Source organism: Lactuca serriola, chromosome 4 (assembly GCF_051521515.1).
Source record: "Lactuca serriola cultivar US96UC23 chromosome 4, Lser_US96UC23_V15, whole genome shotgun sequence".
Lineage (NCBI taxonomy): Eukaryota > Viridiplantae > Streptophyta > Magnoliopsida > Asterales > Asteraceae > Lactuca > Lactuca serriola.
The window spans coordinates 70,226,183-70,242,306 of NC_136411.1; the positions used below are offsets into that span (position 1 = coordinate 70,226,183).

At 33.6% G+C, this 16,124-nt stretch overlaps 1 protein-coding gene and 1 long non-coding RNA gene across 3 annotated transcripts; one reads left to right on the forward strand and one right to left on the reverse strand.

Annotated features, from left to right (window-relative positions):
* Positions 1-12,334: 12,334 nt before the first annotated feature.
* Positions 12,335-13,347, forward strand: LOC145101838 (uncharacterized). The gene is made up of 2 exons (XR_013705884.1): positions 12,335-12,451; positions 13,103-13,347. It is a non-coding gene; the product is annotated as an uncharacterized LOC145101838 (long non-coding RNA).
* A 405-nt stretch (positions 13,348-13,752) lies between these two features.
* LOC145101837 (autophagy-related protein 8f-like) lies at positions 13,753-15,770 on the reverse strand. 2 transcript variants are annotated; one of them, XM_079039114.1, is made up of 6 exons: positions 15,565-15,770; positions 14,999-15,060; positions 14,828-14,883; positions 14,405-14,457; positions 14,106-14,224; positions 13,753-14,010 (listed from the first exon to the last, which is right to left on the reverse strand). In XM_079039114.1, exons 2-6 carry the CDS (start codon positions 15,033-15,035, stop codon positions 13,910-13,912), a joined length of 366 nt encoding a protein of 121 aa, XP_078895240.1. In that variant the 5' UTR covers positions 15,036-15,060; positions 15,565-15,770; the 3' UTR covers positions 13,753-13,909. The 2 variants fall into 2 exon arrangements, with proteins under 2 accessions (XP_078895240.1, XP_078895239.1); XM_079039113.1 differs by having other exon boundaries at positions 14,999-15,049; positions 15,565-15,769.
* Positions 15,771-16,124: the final 354 nt, after the last annotated feature.

A 16,124-nucleotide genomic window follows, 5' to 3' on the forward strand; every position in this document is an offset into this window, starting at 1 on the left:
CATATAAACCATCAGAATAAGCATCAGAATATATCTAGGGATCACAAACTCTACAAGCTTACTGTTTTCATCGCAACTCTCATTGAATCCAGTACATATCCTCTAATTCCAGTAGTACGGGCCCATATTACCTTCCACATCTATTCGTACTTTCCTCAAGGATCACCTTGAATCCGCCAAGTCACCTCATATACATACAATTAACACTCGTCAAGATAAGGCTCCCAGCACTAGGTCTCATCCTAGGTTTTCTTAGGGCAACTCCACACCACTCTCCACCATCAACTGCAAAAGGAACTCCCGCTAACTTCCTCTAACTAGCTTACGAATACAATTACATATCACCAAAACTAGATAATTCTTCAAATGAGAGGTCTCGCACTACAACGGTTGGATTCAAACAAGAGCTTTAAAACCTAACCTTATAAAATTATTTAGTTCCTATAATATGTAACTTAGCATATTCGCTTACTAGTTAGATGAAGCTAGTTAGAACTCCTAAAAGCACAAAGCAAGCAGCATTCGGGCATCAAATAACCATAACCAAGCATAAACTAATCAGGCCATCCTATCACTGAGTGATCAGTAGTAGAATGCAAGTCTACAAGCTCATACAACAGGCATACAAAGGCATTTCTCCTAGCATTCTATCATGCAAATATTGAGCAGATCCTTAGCCCTAACTAGCATGTGATTCATAGATTCACAGATCAAATCATATCAGATAACATGTATCTGTATTTTAGGAAAGCTTACTTGAGCTCGGCCGATTTCATGCACCACACCATTTCTTGTATTAGAAAACTTGTTTTTCTCTTTAAAACATTTCTTTTTGAAAAACTTTACCAAATCCTCAGTTTAAGTTTAGACACACCTGAGAGTATGTCTGAATCTCTCAAACCAAGGCTCTGATACCAACTTGAAATTTCCCAAAAATAAGACCCAAATCTTTTTTCATTTTTAGATTAATAAAATAGTAAATCGTATAATTGTCATAAAACCATGGCAAAAAAAATTGTATCAATACATCATCAATCATCAGAGTAAATCACAAAATGCGAAATCGAGTGGTGTATTCTCTACAATCATCATGGTCTCTTCCCTTTGGAACTAGAAGTACCTGAAACATAAACTGAAAACCGTAAGCACAAAGCTTAGTGAGTTCCCCAAAATACCACATACCACACATAAACAAACACATAATGGCCCCCGCCCAAATGAGTGTATCGGGCCCCACCCACTGAGTATAACGGGCCCCACCCAAACTCGCATATCAGTCCCCGCCCACTGCGTATAACGAGTCCCGCCCAAACTCGCATAACGGGCTCCTCCCAATATACAAATCATATAAGCATATACACATACAAGAGTCATACAGACATCTAGTATCCTAGCATATTGATCATGGGCCGGCATTGGTGCCTTAGACCCACTAAACATGGGGAGGAAACTCACCTCACACTGTTGAATCTCACATAAAGAATCCCCGGCTGTTGGCACGCTAAAATCCCCACGCTATCATAAAAGAACATCCATTTAATAACTAGATCCTGACTCACACTAAGAGTCCAAACTAGAGTAAAAGGCCTTTTTACGCTTTCCTAACTTGGCCAAAAGCCAAAGCCCAATCCAAATGTCCAAAATCCCAAATTCCAAAATAATCATCCAAGGCCCAAACTCACTACGCCCACTAAGGCCCAAAAGGCACCAAACTAATGGGCCCTAAGGCCCAAAACCTTTAAGGGTTACCCTAAAGTGGTCAAATGACAAAAATTCCCTTCCTGAGTCAAAACAGTTGACCAAGGTCAAATTGGTCAAAAATTCAATGGTCGAAATTAGGTCAAAGGTCAAAATCGGTCAATAGGTTGAGTACGCCCCACGTACTCAGTAGTACACACAACGTACAACCAAAATAGGATCGGGGTTTGAAATGAGTACACAATACGTACTCAAGATTACTCCCCGCGTAATCTATCTGAACCAAAACTCTTAACCAAGGGCTTAATCTCTTAAGCCTTCACGTCCAAAGCCAGATCTAGGTCTTAAATGGCATCCTTAACCATAAAGTTTCCAACTTTATGGTTTTTCATGGAAATTAAGAGCTTTACACCAAAAACCTCAAATTCTTAATCCATAAAGACATTATAACTCATGCATGAAGGAAAACTAACGTCCAAGGCCCCATTTTTATGATTCTAGACCCATCAAGATGTCTGAAAGGACAGCTCAAAGGGTTTGGAGTAACCAATACTCACCAAGACTGAAGTTTGGGGACAAAAGAAGCATAAGACCATAACACGAAGAGATCTAAGCATTCAAAGATCACGGTTGAGACTTTATACCTTCTTGCAACTGAGAAAGGTGCCTAGTCTCTAGATACACAAGCTCAAGCTCCAACAAAGCTTCTTCACCAACTTCTTCTTCTACCAAAGGCACCAACTAACCAAATATACATCCCAAAAAGGTCAAGAACACTCAAAGATGATATTTAGGTTCGAGATTAGGGTTTTAGGACAATAGAGGATAATAAAGAGCCCAGTTCTTGGGACTTAAGGTTATTTTTTAGGGCTTGAACCCTAAAAATTAGGGTTTTGGGTCTGAGCATGTACGACGTGCGTACATTCTTGTATGTCATGCGTATGTTCATGGCTCCGCGTCCCACTTAACCCATCTATGCTCTATGTACATAAGGTTGTACACCCTGCGTACAGACTTGTCTTAGCCCAAAATGACAAGTCCAATCCTTCAAAATCCCAAAACAAAATTACATAAATAACCAAATAAATAGATAATACCTTATAAATTTCCAGATGTTACATTATTAATTCATATGGTATGAATTAATAAGTATGCATAACCTTTTGGACTAGTTGGATCTTTTTTTTGTTTTACCTAAAGAGAAAGTTTATATTTTATAAACTTTGAGTACTCTGAGTTTATAAAATTTGAAGAATCCTCCTCTTTTCTAAGGTACGGCTGAAATTTCTTCTAAGGAGTGGAGGTTGCTTATCAACCTCCATACCATGTCCCCCATGCTTCTAAAGGCTATCAATACTTTAGATTATTTTAATATAAAGTCCTTACCTTGCATGGGATATAAAAAAAAGAGCTTATTGCATGAAATTGGCTAGTTTTTTTCTTCTTTCTCTTCATGGCCAAAAACACTCTCCCTTTGCCTATTCTTCTTATATTTTGAAGTATGTTGAAGATTTGATGGATTAAAGTGCTTCTCCTTTAGTTCTTATTTGAGTTAAGCACTTAAATGCTTTAGAAGTACTTTATACAAGAAGGATCTAGCATTCTAAGTGCCTTACTCTTGAAGGTGGATACACATAGAGAAATCATACTCTTTGATTTTTGCTATCTTTATCAACATCCTAAAAACAAGTGGGTTCAAAGGCTTTAAAGGTTGTCATTCTTAAATACTCTTTGGTTGATTTATTTCATTCTAACCTCTATAAAAGGATCCTTTATGGTTTGGTTTTGTTATAAACTAAAAATAAACTTGTTATTTTTATACATCTTCTATTGCGGTTTTTGTTCTTATAATTTTTTTTATCAAAATCCATCACGACGGCGCACACCTTAAAGGGAAATACTTGGGCACCATGTTCCTAGTAGTTGGCATGGATGGTAATAACTAAATCCTACCTCTTTCATTTGGTATTGGGAAAACTGAAAGTGCAGAGTCATGGATTTGGTTTTTAGCAAGAGCCAAAGAATTTATTGGGGACATGTCATGTTTGGCTATCATATCAGATAGAGCCAATTCAATTGAAATAGTCATTCAAGCTGTGTTCCCGAATGCATATCACGGACTTTGTTATCTCTATTTGTTGATGAATACGAGAACAAATAGTGGCAAGCAAGAGAGAACGAAGATTTTGTTTTAGGAGGTTGCAAAGGCTTACCGAGAGTTTGATTTCATAGAAAACTTGGGTAGGCTATGTCGTGCACTAAATGATGGTTTTCATACATGTCTAGAAAGAATCGGTAACGAGAGATAGGCAAGGCCGTGTTTCCATGTTTTTTGGTACAATATTATGACATCAAACAGTGTCGAGTTCGTCAATGCATTATCAAGAGACTTACAGAAACTACCAATAACATTTTTGATTGATTTCTTTCAAGCAAATATGCAACAATGGTTGTGCCAACGACCTAATGTTGGAAATAAGTGTTTCCCTATATTGTAATACTTACATGATAATAGTAGTGTAATTTACTATGCATGACAACATATACATAAATGTTTGTTATAGCTAAAAGCAAAAAAGATGTTACTGAGTATGCTGAGAAGGTCATCGAGAGGAGGATCAACAAATCCTCTGTTCTTTGGGTATACCAAATTGATCAAAGCAGATATGAGGTGACTGAACAAATGAAAAATGGTATAGTAAACTTGGAAAGTCGTTACTCCATGTGTAAGAAATGTCAATTGTCAGGTATACCGTATACCTTGTACTCATGCTATGGCAGTATTCAAGGAACTGAGATATCAACATTGTAGTGCATGGGTGTCATCGTACTTCACAATGGAAACATATCGATCAACATATGTAGAGGTTATGTTTCTTGTGCAAGTTCCAGTTGAATAATAAGAACCAGATGAAGTCATGGTTTTTTTGCCACCATTGATGGACAAACGACAAGTCAGGTGACCTAAAAACCATAACCGTATCCCATCCCAAGGTGAAGGTCCGATTTAGAAAAATGTATTCATTGCCAAAGGATCGGTCGCACAAGCAGAAACTGTGACGCTCTGCTTCCCATAGAGTCAAAAGAAGTGAATCTTCAAGTAGGACCAAGTCAAGTGGAAAAAGTAATGTTAAGTCTAAGAGTAGACATACTAGTCAAAAAGGTAGCCAACAATATGATATTTTTGATTTAAAAAACCTGTAGTAATGTTTGTACGAAATCATAATATTCTAAAAAATGTTGTTCGGATGGATAAAATTGTGTTTGCTACATCTTCAAAAGGAAATTGTTTTAAAACATTGACAAATAAAACCATAACTCAAACATTAGCGTAATCTACAGCATCAATCCATTGGATACTCTCAATCTACCATAAAGCAACACGCTCCTGCGCAATATGCTGCAACAACTCGTTGGGGGGATGATGCATAAAAACAATATCTAAAGGTTAATCTTAAGTTATTTATGTCATAGCATCTTATAAATTATAAGGTGGACTAAACTACATACATTAGTAACATCGAGAATATGTTGACAATCAGGTGCCTACAAATGCCTCATCCCAGGGTATGCAAATGCCTGAGGGATAACACTTGGTATAGTGGAACCAACTATACTATTGTTGGGAAATGTCTCCATGATCCAAATCTACAAAATTAAGATGTCAAGCAACTTACCAACTTAACAAAGTTATAATACTTATTGTTTAAAAACTCTTGTTAAACATTGTGTACATACCTTAAATGCATAGACAAATCCTTATAGATTAATTCTCGAATTGCAAGTCGGTGACAAAGCAGAACGCTTTCCTGTCAAAGCAAACCCGATAGTCTCCAATCGGAAATAGAAGCTCTTGTAGGTAAACTGGATCAAAAGTAGTAAATTCCTTGCACATAAGATAGTGACATAGTAAAGGGCGACATTCGATAGCCATCGACATGTTCATGTAATCACCAAAATATGATTGCCTAAACATCACCCCACAAACTGGTCGGTTTTGTAAGCGCACCATAATTTTGCGCCCAAGTTTAGGCATGCAGGATGTAGTAACAACCGCTTCGTATGTTTTGTCGTGCTATAATCAAAATAATTATTAATTAGGGATTTTTGTATGTATGTTTTGGAACAGAATTCCGGACAAAAACACTGGAATGGTAGTCCGAACCAAAATTATGGAATTGGTTCCTTGTATTCTGGAGAGTTCTACATATTTCAGACATAATTTTCTGATTTCAGACTATCACACCCCCAAACCGAGAACGGCGGAAACGTTTGGGGGCGGAGGACGTCATGTACAATATCATAACAATGCACAATAGTAAAACAAGCAACAACATCCATTGTATTAATAGAATAGTTAATACATGTGTGTTCTGTGAATAGTAGTATGACACCAAAAATGTAAAGCAAAATATAAAAGACGAGTCTTGAACATGCTCTGTCTTCTCAAAACCTGATCCAATGTACCTATCTACTGGTTCCCTGAGAATACAAGTTATTTTGAAAGAGAGTATCAACATTTAAGTTGGTGAGTTCATAAGTATTTTAGTGTCAAGTGTTTGCATTAGTTTCATGAAAATGTTTGCATTTGTTTAGTGAAAATGTTTGTATCTGTCTAGTGAAAATATTTGTATCTTTCCCAGAAAATCCTATATTTTCTGCAATAAATGAAAAGTAGTCTTCTACCAAGACTCAACTATTTGTATGTTCTGTTCTCTTAAAAATGGTGTAAAATGTATGTTTGTACTTGAAATAGTATAAATGTATGTTTTCCATATTTGTAAAACTATCTTTGCTCGAAAAATAATATGCATTTCTCATGTGAGAATATCACTGTATGAATGTAATGGAAAATGAAGATTTACAGTAGTGTTGTATAAAATACACTACGGATGCATTAACTACCTTAAAACCAAACTGTTAATTCAGGTTAAAATGTGATTAGGTTATAACCATGCTTGATAGACTAGTATAAAACACAAAGTTCTTCAGGCATCGAAAATGATATGACATTTATCACCCGTAGACCTGCAGGTCCCACTATAGCTAGCAGCAAGGTGTAGGATGGTCAATCCCATATAGATGTATACACAAACTCACGCTCTCCCTCCAGGAGACTCTGGTTACAAAACGTGACATAGCAAGAATATTGTTATGCCATGAAATAGTATCTCACATTTTAGTTATCTTGTTCTTGTTATAGTATGTAAGTTCCTTCTTGTTCTTGTAAATGAATAGTATACTTTCTAATGAATAGTGATAGTATGTATGTATTGACTCATGTATTGTTTCTCTGTTTTAGAAATAGTATGTAGTGATCCTCTAAACTATACCTATTATAGTTTACTAGTATGTTTGTTTGAACTGTTACTGATTTGTAGAAAAGACTCAATTGTTCAACATATGCAACTGAGTTAAGTATGTTCCTTGAAAATGAGGTTTAATATTCAGGCACATATTTAGCAAGTATAACCATGATTTAACTGACAGTTTGACTACTGATCCTACCCTAAGCCCACAACCAAACAAGGAACATGAGTTACGGTATTTAGCAATAGTCTTAAGTCCGTTAAAGCATACTTATAAATAAATATGTACATGAATATGATTTTGATATAAACAGAAATCTAAAAATAGTTTAAAAGAGTTTTAAAGTGATTTTAACAACATTTGAGCGTAAGAAATCCTTTTGTTTGTTTGTTTCCACATGTAAATGATTAACACAAATATATTGTGTTCTACTTGTATTCCCCCTAAAAAAGCATTTAAAAAGGTAAATTGTAGGGGTATGAACTCACCTCAAGTGAGTGATTCGATGGAGTGTTCGATGTAGGATGATTCTTTCCACTAAATAGCTCCCGGGACAAAACTAAGTCCTAAATAGCAATTCACGCGAGATATTGGCATGAAATTAGTGAATAAAGCTTCAAAGGTGTTAAGGAAGCAACCTAGGATGTAAGAATTACTTACAAAAGAAGTGTAGAAGCGAAATCGAGTGATTGCTTGGAGTTCACGGCTGGCTTCGGTGTTTACGACCGTAATCGGTTCACGGCCACTTGAAGATTCAAGTGCTTTCGATTGTAAACTCAAGTGTGTGATCTTGGTGTTCTCGGTGAAACCAAGGAGATTCAAGGGTTTACGGCTGTAAACCCAGAAATGAAGGGTGTTTGATTGATGAAAATAAGAGCACTAGATGCTCTTATCAAGATCCGAAGGTGAACCAAATGATCTTTGGATGATGGTTGAGAGAAAACTTAGGAGTTTTCGGTTGAAGGTCTTGAGAGAAAAAGCTTGAGTTTACGACTAGAAGTGTAGAAGTGATGATTATTTCAGTTAAACATATATATATGGCAGAGTTTCAACCGAAGGTTTACAGTCCGAAGCGAGTTCACAACTGAGAACAAGGTTCTCAGTTGTGAGGTGTTAACGGTTGTGAAGGGTTTTCGGTTCCTGCAAGACTCCTCGGATTTTAAGTGTTTTAAATTTCAAATTTTCTACAACACTCTTACTAAGTGTTTTTAACATGCAAAGGCTATTAATCTAACCTTATGATTACATCAAAGCACAAGTTTGACTTTTATTGGATAAGTTTGACTTTAGTTGACCAAGTTTGACTTTTACGAGATTTGAAATTACGGGTTGTCACACAGACACGTTCCAGAATAGCGAAAATTAGGAAATGATAACAATTTATGATGTAGTATAATGTATAAGTACATGTAACCCTATAATTGCATTAACATGATTAAAATTCACAAAAAACCTTATAATATATATAATTGCATAAACTAAACATGTTTTACCGTATAATATAAAATAGATGGATATAACCATAAACAAATTTTGAATTTACATATAAAAACTGCATTTCTTCATTGCTATCATAAAACATTTTCAGTTGTAGAGGTGTCTGGAATGGGCTATAGGGTAATCAGAAATCACGGCCGGCCCAATACATGGGCGGCTTGGGCTTAGGCCCAGGGCATCAAAGTTTTTGGGGCATCAAATAGTTTTAGCTGTATCTATATTATATACTAGGTTAAAACCCGTGGAACCCACGGATGTTAATTTTGAATATAATTTAAAATTTAATTATGTAATAAACTAATATTTCATTAATTTAGAAAACTTATGAATTGTAATATTGTATTTTCTAATAACTTTGTGATTCGGAGTTATTTAATTACACAGTAAATGGTAAGTATTTAATTACAAACGGAGATTTTTAAAACCCCTACTTTGGTGCATGATTTTCGTTGAACATACGGATATGATGAGACAACCACAAGGGAGCGAGTGGGAAGAAAAAACGTTTGTTGGCTAAAACACCACTTTTGCCATTATAACTTACAATCCCAATAAAAATCATGACTTTATATAATACAACATACGTTTGAGTAATGACAAAAATAAAAACCCAAAAAAAAACATCAAAATTGATTTGATACAAAACAAACAGAACATGTCTATAGTGAAATTAAAATAAAAAGAATACAATACGTAATTATATATAAATAAATTAATTGTATGATGGAAGAAGTGTGAAGATGGATGTGCCATATTGAAAATAGTATTGGTAGAGGGGGCAATGTGAAATTTAAGATCCCTTGTTTCTAAGGCTGTGCATGGGTCGGTTTTGACCCCAACCCAACCCATAAATGGTCGGTTTCTGGTTTTTAGAACCCAATAAGATCAGTTTCTGGTCGGTTCAGTTTCTTGGGTTCTGAGGTCGATTTTTCGATTTCTTGGGTTCAACCCATACACTCACGGGTTTTGGGTTTTAACCTATTTTCCAGAAACGAAGCAAGAAGTTAAATACTTTAAAAACACCAAATTAAAGTTAAATACTTCAAAAAACATGAATCTTACAAGCAAATAGTCTATTACAAGTTACAACCAAAGTCGAAATAGATTATTACAACCAAAAAACAATCAGATATGGTTCGGTTTCTCGGGTTGGATAGGTCAGTTTCTTGGGACAGTTTGTCGGTTTTAAGTATGGATCGGTTTATTGGGTTGGATGGGTCGGTTTGTGGGTAAAAACCGAAACTGAACGCAATTTTTCGGTTTTTAAAAAAATCAAACCCTAACTGTCGGTTTTGGTTCGGTTTCGGTTTCGTCGGTTTCTCAGTTTCTTGGTTTGGGTTTGCTCACCCCTACTTGTTTCTTCAGTATTGTCTCTTTGTGTTTGACATGCCTGCTTACGTATATACCTTTTGTGGATTTGGACAATTTTAATAGCGGATTTAGCAATTCAACGGTCACTTTTTTTTTGTTCCAAAATTTGTATTAAAATATGTTTTTAATTTTTTAATTCCCCTCACCTTTCAAATTGTACTATCTTATAATTGGCTAAGTTAAAGAATTAAAAAATCAATACATATTTTTATATTTGTAAAAAAAAAAATTGCAACACCTCTTGATACATTTGTTAACTGATTTGTTGCATTTCAAAATTTAAATTTTTTGCTAATTAATTTGTTTCATCTAAAATGTATTATGATGTCTATCGACATTTTTTTAATTGATTTGTTTTATTTAAAATTTATAACAATCTCCATCTATAACTTTTAATAGTGTCCACCAAAGAATATAGTATTATATCCAAAAAAAGTGAACTCAAAGGGGTCCATAGACATGGCATTCTATGCATCCTTACCTTTGTTTAAATCAATATCTAAAATTTTCACATAATGAAGAAAAAACGACACATGAAGAAACAATTACACGTTAATTGCCAAAAAAATTTAAACCTAATAAATTTATCTATGTTGAAAAAGCAAAAAGAAAAAAAAAGTCAGCTGACTATCAGTAACTATAGTCAATAATTGTAGTTCAATGAGTATAAACTAACACCAACGGAACACAATTTTCAAAAATTTTGTATCCCACACAAGAAAAGATAGTCCAGTCCGATTCTTCAACATGCAAAAGAAATAAATGCCCTCATTTTCATTAAAAATTACCAGACACAACTTTGCATACAAAACCAAACAGTTGATGAAATCTTATAAAAAAAACTTCATAATCTTAATCCTTGATGGTTTTGCATTAAATAAAAGTCTTCTACTACTCTTTGTCAACATTTGCATCAACTACAACTCATGTACTTGCCTTTTCTCTTTTCATTAGCTCCATAAAGTCATCAAATATTGCACTCACTCATATATCAAGTTTCAGTTGTTTACACAAATAAAGGAGCTAAATGTAAGAAATAGCAACCAACTTCCATTAATTTGGTTATTGTAGCACCCTACTTTCATTTCTTTTTATTATGTCATCGTACTTCCAGTTTTTTTTCTTAGTATCTGAAGGGCATTGTTAATAACCAGGGATTTTAAGTACAACCCTGTCATAGGAAAAAATGAAGTAGTATGCCATAATAAACAAAGCAATAAAAGTAGAATGATATTTTTTTCATTTTTTTTAATGTTTGTTAATCAACAAAGTTTGTGAAAGTTCAAATCTGGTGAATATAAAAACAAATAAAATGCCATTAAACATATATAATGAGGGCATTTTGGTCTTTTTAAGATTCCCATATCATATAGAGTAGAGAAGGCCATTACCAATGATATCTCATGTGCGTGACATCTCTAGAAGTTCTTTTTAGCTATGTGGATACACAAAACAATGAAAACGGTTAGAAGAAATAAAGCAGAATTATATATGCAGATCAAAGTAATTTTTAGCTACATTCAAAGTTATAATCAGCAATTCATTTTTATCCTACATAAAAGTAATTTTTATGTTTTTCTTCAATAAGATGGATGAAAACAATGTGATAAAGGATGTTGAAGCACAGATGTGCTAGTAACATTTCGTAAATGTTATACATTAGAATGAATTCCCAAATATAGAGCAAATGATGAGCTAATTTCTTAAACAAAATTAGAAAACTCTTAACACGACTTTCACTTGGGCATTGTATCAAACAATTGGTGAGTAAAGTGGAAGTAGAAAGAAACAGTAAATTACCAGCATTGCATCTCCAAGCAAAAGACCATTATGCACACGATTTCGCAATTGAACTGATGAGGAGTCATACAGGTTGTCTAAACTCATTAAAACCCTACATGCAAAAAAGATGTAAGATGAGAAATGGGTTTGGGAAGAACAATGTGATAAAGGTCGCAATTCAACTAAACCCTAGCATACCTGATTCAGTGGGTGGAGGTTTCACCATTAAGGTCGTTGGAATCAGAAGAAAAAGGGAATAAGAAAATGATTGAAACCAGGGAGATAAAAAGGAATTAATATACTGATTTTTGCTGATATGATATTACCTGTTTTGGGAGATTTGGGTATGAATTAAGAATGGAGAGGAGGAAACGTAGGCGAGATTGAAGGTTCTTGTGAACAATCTTCTTAAATGTTTTAAAACAGCATGATATTCTCCTAATTTAATGCTATTAATTTAAATGTCTGTTGCAATGATTTAGGAAGTAGATTCAGGAAGTAGAAAATGTATTGAGCGGGCATATGGACGATTTATACATCAAGAAGGGCATTTTTGAAAATCCAATTTGAGAGAATGAGCGGGAAAAAAAGCTGGGGAAGCTCCATGACAAGCCACGTGGCAAAAAAGTACTGATTTATTAGAATACGGGATAAGGATGGCCCAATAAACATAGCCCATATCTTTGTGTTTACTGATGGAAAGAGATTAGGGAAAAAGAGAGGCGCCAAAGCCAGACATAGCGACATAGAGAAACGAAACGTCCCATGGCGCCTAGAAATTGTTGTCCACGAGGTAATCAATTCCTATCAACCTGTAATACGTCTCTGTCTCTTTCTCTAATAAATAGAATGTAAGAACGGATGTTGATATTGTTTTTTAATCGGTTCTTCATTGTTAGAGATATAGGGATTCTGAAAAGTGATACTGATGCATCAATTCTTAATTTTTGATTTAGTGATGTTGGCGTGATTGTATGTTGTTGGTCGTTGGCTGTTATAGTGTTTCAGATTTATCCTCTAACTCTATTTATTCTGGATATTGCAGTTTCAAAATCATTTTGGGAAAATTTAGTCTCGAAATCTATTTATTTCTTATCTATTTGATGTATTCTCTATCTGATTTCCACTGCTTATTATTTGAAATCTATGTTTATTTAGTCTGATTTCTTCTTTACTTCTATACAGGAAAAGTTAATCATAGTCTGAAAGATCAATCGTTCATCTGAAATCTGTTTGACTTCTTATTCATCTGTTTAACTTATTGTTAAGTTTTGTTATCGAAATCAGTGTTTATTTAGTTTTTTTAGAAATCTTATTTGTTTCTTATATATCTTATTTCATCTCTGAGACTTATGGTTATTGTTTTTTTTTGTTTCTGATTTCTCTATTGTTTCTGAAATCGGATTTGGGTGGCTTGGCTACTAATTTCATTATTGTGAAGCAGGAGCTATATTTTTGAGTTCTGACTTTGCTGCCTAAAGATCCGTCCTTATCAAATTTCTGATTTCTAGAGGCTGCCTAAAGATCGTTTCTTATCAGGATGTATCTCTGAAGTATGATGATGCAAGAAATATCGAATGTATTAACAATTTTAAGTATTGAAAATGATTTTTCTTTTTAAAATATTGATTATTATGAAAGAATAGATGTTTTTGCTTCAAAAATGCATGAGTACATCTTTTTAGTTGAGTTTTTAAGTTTTTGTTTGTATCATCTGTTTGATTATAAATTTGCCCCGAGTAATAAAAAACAATGGACCGACGACCGGCCTGCCTGACTTTAAGCATATTATCCGTTGCAATGTTTTAACCCTCACAAAAAAACAGCCGGATCCCACACAGTAAGAATATCTCCACTATAACTACATAAGTTTATGGACAATATATTCATTTAATACCATTGGTAGCACCAACGCGTTCAATCATTTCAACATACAAATTACCTACTATAATAGACATTTTAGTGGTCAAATTCATTGTAATTTAGTGCAATTTACCTTAATATAATAATATATTCTAAACATTTAGCATCATCGATATTATCGGTGCAACTTCAAACAATAGAACGATTATCCGTAGACTTTTCTCAAAGAGATTTGAAGGACAATACGTGATTAGATTAATCGGGGATAGAATTCAACACTTTTTGTAAGAAATATGTACACAACAATAACCAACTAAACATATTATGTGAATTATGAGCAAATGAGAAGAGTTTTATTTAACGAATAAATCTTGAAAGCTGAAAGCAACTAATACTGCTGGGACCCAAATGTGTTCTCGCCACTGTATGTAACGTATAGAAATCCATCTTCATCCTTCTTTTCATCATATATCGTTGACATAATTGCCCCTACAAACATCAACAATCAAAATCACATTAACTGAAAATATGCCATAAATGTGTCTAAACTCAAAATATTTATATAAATTGTGTTACAAAAATACCTGTAGGTGGAAGAACATTCTCCACGAAAATAAATATAGCTTTTTCCGCACTAAGTTTAATCCTTTTACGAATCACATACACAAACTGCCCTACAGTAAGATCAGCAGGGACAAGGTACCTGTAATAATCATATCAATAAATTTAAAAACCCTTAAAAACATATGCTATGATGATCTTAGGGGTATTTATGTCTTTTGCAAAAAAGAAAAGTGGTTGTGTCGTTTGTTATGTCCTATAACAAAAGGACCTTAAACATATCAAAATCATGAGTAATAATAGACAAGAAATATAAACATACTTCTTCTTGTCAATGTTAGGAATGTCGCTTTTCTCCGCCTTTTCCACAATAACCTTCCAGTAAAAACACAAAAATACATATAAGGAAAGGGTAAAATAAAAAATCAAATATTGTAATTTTAATAGTTTTATCATTTATATGATTTTTTTTTCTTATTTATATTGTACGACAAAAGTGAATATGTGATTGTGTGGCATGTAAAGATTTTAGTCATTTCAAGTAATTGAGCCAAAACAAGATGGGCGAAATATATAAATTGATTGTAATTTTTTCTTGGGATGCTGAGATTCTTCAATATCTAGTATAATAAACGAAGGTTTTTTTTTTCACGTTATTGAATATTTTTATTTTGTGGGTCCTTTGCTCAATATAATAAGAAAAATAAAGATTGGACAAAAATAAAAGTAAAAGGTTAGCTCATACCGGAATTCTATCCGGGTATTTCTCCCTAATTCTTGATGCTTCGGCGTGCCTCTTTGCTGAAGAAAGCAACAATTAAAGATCACATTTAATATTCTAAAAGATATTATTTGATCATTATGGGTATATAAAATTTGAATAAATTATATAAAAAATGTGGACATATGAACTTACAGAATTCATGCTCTTGTTTGAAGTTGCCTTTAGCCATTTTTGTTTCAAGAACTGCAATAGACCTTGAAATATTAATTATTATGCACATCAAAACTTATGATTCAATCCAAAAAACTATGGACACTTCAAATTAAGAAAAAAAAATATGATCATCTCTTTAAAAATTTGATGTAACGCATCAAAAAATTGAAATCTATTATTTGTTATCGCTAATATAGCTTACAAGCAAACTACAAGCAGTTGATTCCATAACAGAAATGAATGAAAAAACAAAGAGCAAATCACATATCAAAATCAAATTGAACGATCGAAATAACAAGAGAAACATGTATTGGAACAACAGCTATAGAATCTAGCTAACTACTATGATCAAACAAAGACCCCAGAAAACCTAATTTCCATAGATTTCAAGACGAAAGGTAGAAAACACCGATAAAATATCTAGCTTACTTCCATGAATAATAAAAGAAGAAGAAAAGAAAACCCAATTGCATATATGTAAAGTAATCAAGGAAAATCGAACGTATCGAACTGATTCAAGACAAATATGGGTTTAGGATACTTACAGCTGATGATCAGATTGAAGTGGGTAACCAAAGAGAAACTATTGAATTGGTTCTTCGAATTCGTGGAGTATCGTACCGGATTCAGAAGTATTTGAGCGAAGAATTGGGGAAGTGGTTGCGTCTTTGAGTTGAATTATTGAAGAATATAGGCGATCAATTCGGGAGGATGACTCAATAGATAGCATCAATGGAATTATTATTATTATATATGTTTTTTTTTTGGGTATTCTCCAAGTAAATTTAAACTAATAATGTAATCCAAATGGATGGATAAACTCCCACGTCAAATTTGGATATTCTCATCGATCATCGCCGACAATATTGGATATTGATTATGATCACATTAAATTGTTGGTATTCATTTATGGTTTATATCTTTTTCTTTTTGTAATATTTATAAATACCCATACCTAATCAATATGTTTAACTTTTGTTATTCGCATTAAAAAAATAATAATAAACTTGTTAAGGTAATTAACTTTTTGGTTTGGTTTTTTTTACACGTATAGGTCACGAATTTTTTATAGTGTTTATATATGATCATTATGACTAGTTATATT

Coding starts and splice junctions, on each gene's coding strand:
- LOC145101837 (XM_079039114.1), bottom strand. CDS start 15,035: ATGGCTAAAGGCAACTTCAAACAAGAGCATGAATTCT. Junction 14,884..14,998: donor CAAACAAGAGCATGAATTCT/GTAAGTTCATAT, acceptor TGCTTTCTTCAG/CAAAGAGGCACGCCGAAGCA. Junction 14,225..14,404: donor CCTAACATTGACAAGAAGAA/GTATGTTTATAT, acceptor TGATTATTACAG/GTACCTTGTCCCTGCTGATC.